General features: G+C 33.0%; 2 protein-coding genes across 2 annotated transcripts in view; one reads left to right on the forward strand and one right to left on the reverse strand.

Moving 5' to 3' along the window:
* Positions 1 to 910, forward strand: part of LOC105263192 (SET and MYND domain-containing protein 4-like) — a 3,214-nt gene extending 2,304 nt beyond the window's left edge. Inside the window, exon 4 of the mRNA XM_011299237.1 lies at positions 670 to 910. Coding sequence (XP_011297539.1) covers positions 670 to 910 — 241 coding nt within the window. The remainder of the gene's footprint in view (positions 1 to 669) is intronic.
* A 69-nt stretch (positions 911 to 979) lies between these two features.
* The window catches only part of LOC105263153 (protein 5NUC), a gene marked incomplete at its 5' end in the record, with an annotated part of 11,019 nt that continues 8,813 nt past the window's right edge, over positions 980 to 3,185 (reverse strand). Inside the window, 3 exon segments of the mRNA XM_011299181.1 lie at positions 980 to 2,126; positions 2,405 to 2,594; positions 3,054 to 3,185. Of these exon segments, the coding sequence (XP_011297483.1) occupies positions 1,918 to 2,126; positions 2,405 to 2,594; positions 3,054 to 3,185 (531 nt within the window).

Below are 3,185 nucleotides of genomic sequence, written 5' to 3' on the forward strand. Positions count from 1 at the left end.
AAAACAATCATTCATTCTTAATTTCTTTTATGATAAAGGATTTTATTTCGATGCAAATTTAATTGAAAATCAAAAGATCTTGACTAGTCCTCTATCGAATATCTTTCGACAAAATAAATAAACAATGGTAGACAAAACATATTGAATTCTAATAAACATATGATAATTCCTGTCGAGTTCTAAGAGAAATTCAAAAGAGATAATTAAACTGTAGATTTTTCTGCTAATTTTATTCATGTGTAAAACAATCAACTATTCAGTGCCATCAAATGAGTTCGTATAAAAATGAAATCGAAACATCTTGTTCATTTTTTAAGTAATTTTAATGAATTTCTAGCATGATTCAAATAATTAAATAGGCATTTGTTCACAGCGAAGTGCATATAAATGTTGATTTTTCCATGTGGGTTATTCTTACAGAATATTATTCCCATTCTTTACTCTGATTTTGTCAGGAAGAGCAAAGGACATAGAGTGGAATCAATTTTATACCAAAAAAATGCTCTAACGCAGTGGTACATTCTTCTATAGTAGAATTTCAGTAGAAATTCAAGATTTTGTGAAGTCTCCATGAAAATTGAATGAAATTTCGGCCTAAAATCTTGGACTTTTGTATGAGTATTTTTATGTGTGGATTAATGTATTAATGGTCTGTTTTCAGTTTCAAAGGCTTGGGGTAGTGCGAACGCAGGTTATACAGAAGGCACTGCAGAAATTACCTTACTATTATCAATGTGCGCTCGTCAGGAATGTAGAGGATGGCCCTGCGATGATTAAAGATCTCAATCATATGCTGAAGGTCCTCGCCATGAACGCTGACGTACCGTGCCGCGAGGTCAGCGACGTCGTCGAGACAGCGAAACGCATCTATGCACTTCTTGCCAATCGATACCAATCATTGAATTCATAAACTCATTCGATTACACTTTTTGCATGTTAAAATGACAAATCATTTGATGATGAAAACGCAGCGGTCATGTCTCATAGAAAAATAGTAATTTTATTTTGCTTTCTCTCAAATATTAAAGAGAATATTTCATTTAGTTTATCATTTACACATTTCAGATAATATTTTTTTTTACCAAACAAGTTTAAAAAGTGCCTTGGCCCATTATTATTCTTACATCATCAATTATTCTTTTATTAATCTCCATATTTGAATGAAAAATCATAAGTCATGAAAAGGACAATCAAAATGTCATTTCTTCTAGGGAAAAGGAATATTAGCTAATTTCCTTCCCAGAACTTAAAACGAACACTTTCTTTAATTGAGAATTTCACAAATTCTGGAGAATTCTCTAAATTTCATTATTGGTACGGGGAAATACAATTTCCTGTCGTTTTCAGTTCTAAATTTTTAAAATGTACCACACCCTTATTGTGAATCAATACCGAGCTCACAAAATTCTTTCAGTGCGTTATTATTTCTTTATTAATCTATATGTTTCAATAAAAAATTCGTTCAATAAAAATTGGAAGATGATTTCTTAGGGAGAAGGGAAATTTTATTTCGTTTTCTCCCCAGGGATTACATGAGCATTTTATTCAAAGTAATATAGAATACCTCAGGAAAAGGAAAATCCTTGAAAATCCATTGAACTCAGCGCAAAAAAAGAATTTCGTGGTGTATTAAAAATTTTAATGGAAGACATTTCTTGACTGTCCCAGGATATGGGCTTAAAATCATAATTGACAAAGTCTGGAGGACTTAACAGGCATTCAAATCAAATCAAATAAAAAAAAAACAATTCAGTGATAGTTCTCATGGAATCATCATTAATCTGAATTGAATCAATTACTAAAATTACGATTTGAGTAAATAATAAGTGAATCTACTTCAATTCCATTGATCCAATGGCAGGATTTGAAATGACAATTGGGTGGAAAACTTGAAATGATGAAACTCCTCATGATTTATCATCGACCCAGGATTAAAGCAATCGTCGGTATCAACATCAACGATGAAAACGAACTCAAACCGCTACCCCCTGTCACCTTATCTTTGCCATCAGCTGGAGTTACCTCTGAATTTCCAGTGGATATGTAGTTTATTCGCCATTCTACCCCAGGGTAGACCGGACTGTGACGTTTTATGTAGTTGGCGACCACTTGATCAGTAGTAATACCTGTAAATTAACACAAAATCATTCATCATTATCATATTATCATCAGCTTTCCACCATGTTGTAACGTAAATTACGTAAAAGAATTTTAACGAGACACTATTATTTCAGAAGAGAAAACCTTGTTGAAAAGAGAAAATTATTAGTACAATTTTGTGAAGGTAATTATGACCGCCTCGATGACTGAATTAGCGACAATGATTTAAGCGCCAAATGAAAAGTGATAATGAGTTGCGAAAAAAAATTAAATCTTTCGCAATGAATTCTATTATTGGATTTACCTGAAGCAGTCCACTCCAAGTCCTTCAGCATTTTAAAGTCATCTCCACCTGCCTGCAGGAAGTCTGTGGCAAGGACAACGTAAGTTTCATCATCATTGAGCGGATCAAACACTGGAATTCTACATGAACTACATCTCGCGTAAACAGCCACCACTCTAGCCCCATTTGGCTGAGATAAATCGTAATCCACCTGCAAACAATGGGAAAACATCACTCAACAGAATTGCAGTCTTTTTTAAGAATTTATTGCTCGCACTGTTCACTTTTTTCTGTATTATTTCGCTTTATTAAAATGTTGTTGAAGATTTTTTTTCAGGTCTTCATTGAAGAGTGCAAATGAAGAGAATGGGCAGAAAAATTTCTTACTTTTCCGTAGAAATTGAAAAAATATTTGAATGTCATTTCTATTGGAGATTTTGCAATTTTAGTGGAGAATAAAAAAATCATATGACAGTGAAAAATCAATAGATTTTTCTTCTTCGAAAGAAGTTCTTGAATTTTAATTTCTTACGATTTTTGTGCAGATTTTTTAAAAGTTCCTCTTTCGTAAGAAAATCTGAAGAAATTGGAAAATCGTGAATTGTCGGAAAAGGGAGAATTCAACATGAAGTCGGTCGAGTTTTTTCATACGAAAGTTTTTGGAGTTTACCTGGAGCCCAGATAATTGAAGAAAAGCTCCTCTGAGGTCCGCAGTGTAATTGTAATCCAAATTATAAACACTCCACTCTAGGACTTGTTTCAACACTCGTCCAGTCATTTTTATTTTTCCCATTCCACTGTT

Source organism: Fopius arisanus, unplaced genomic scaffold, assembly GCF_000806365.1.
Source record: "Fopius arisanus strain USDA-PBARC FA_bdor unplaced genomic scaffold, ASM80636v1 scaffold00013, whole genome shotgun sequence".
Taxonomy (NCBI): Eukaryota; Metazoa; Arthropoda; class Insecta; order Hymenoptera; family Braconidae; genus Fopius; species Fopius arisanus.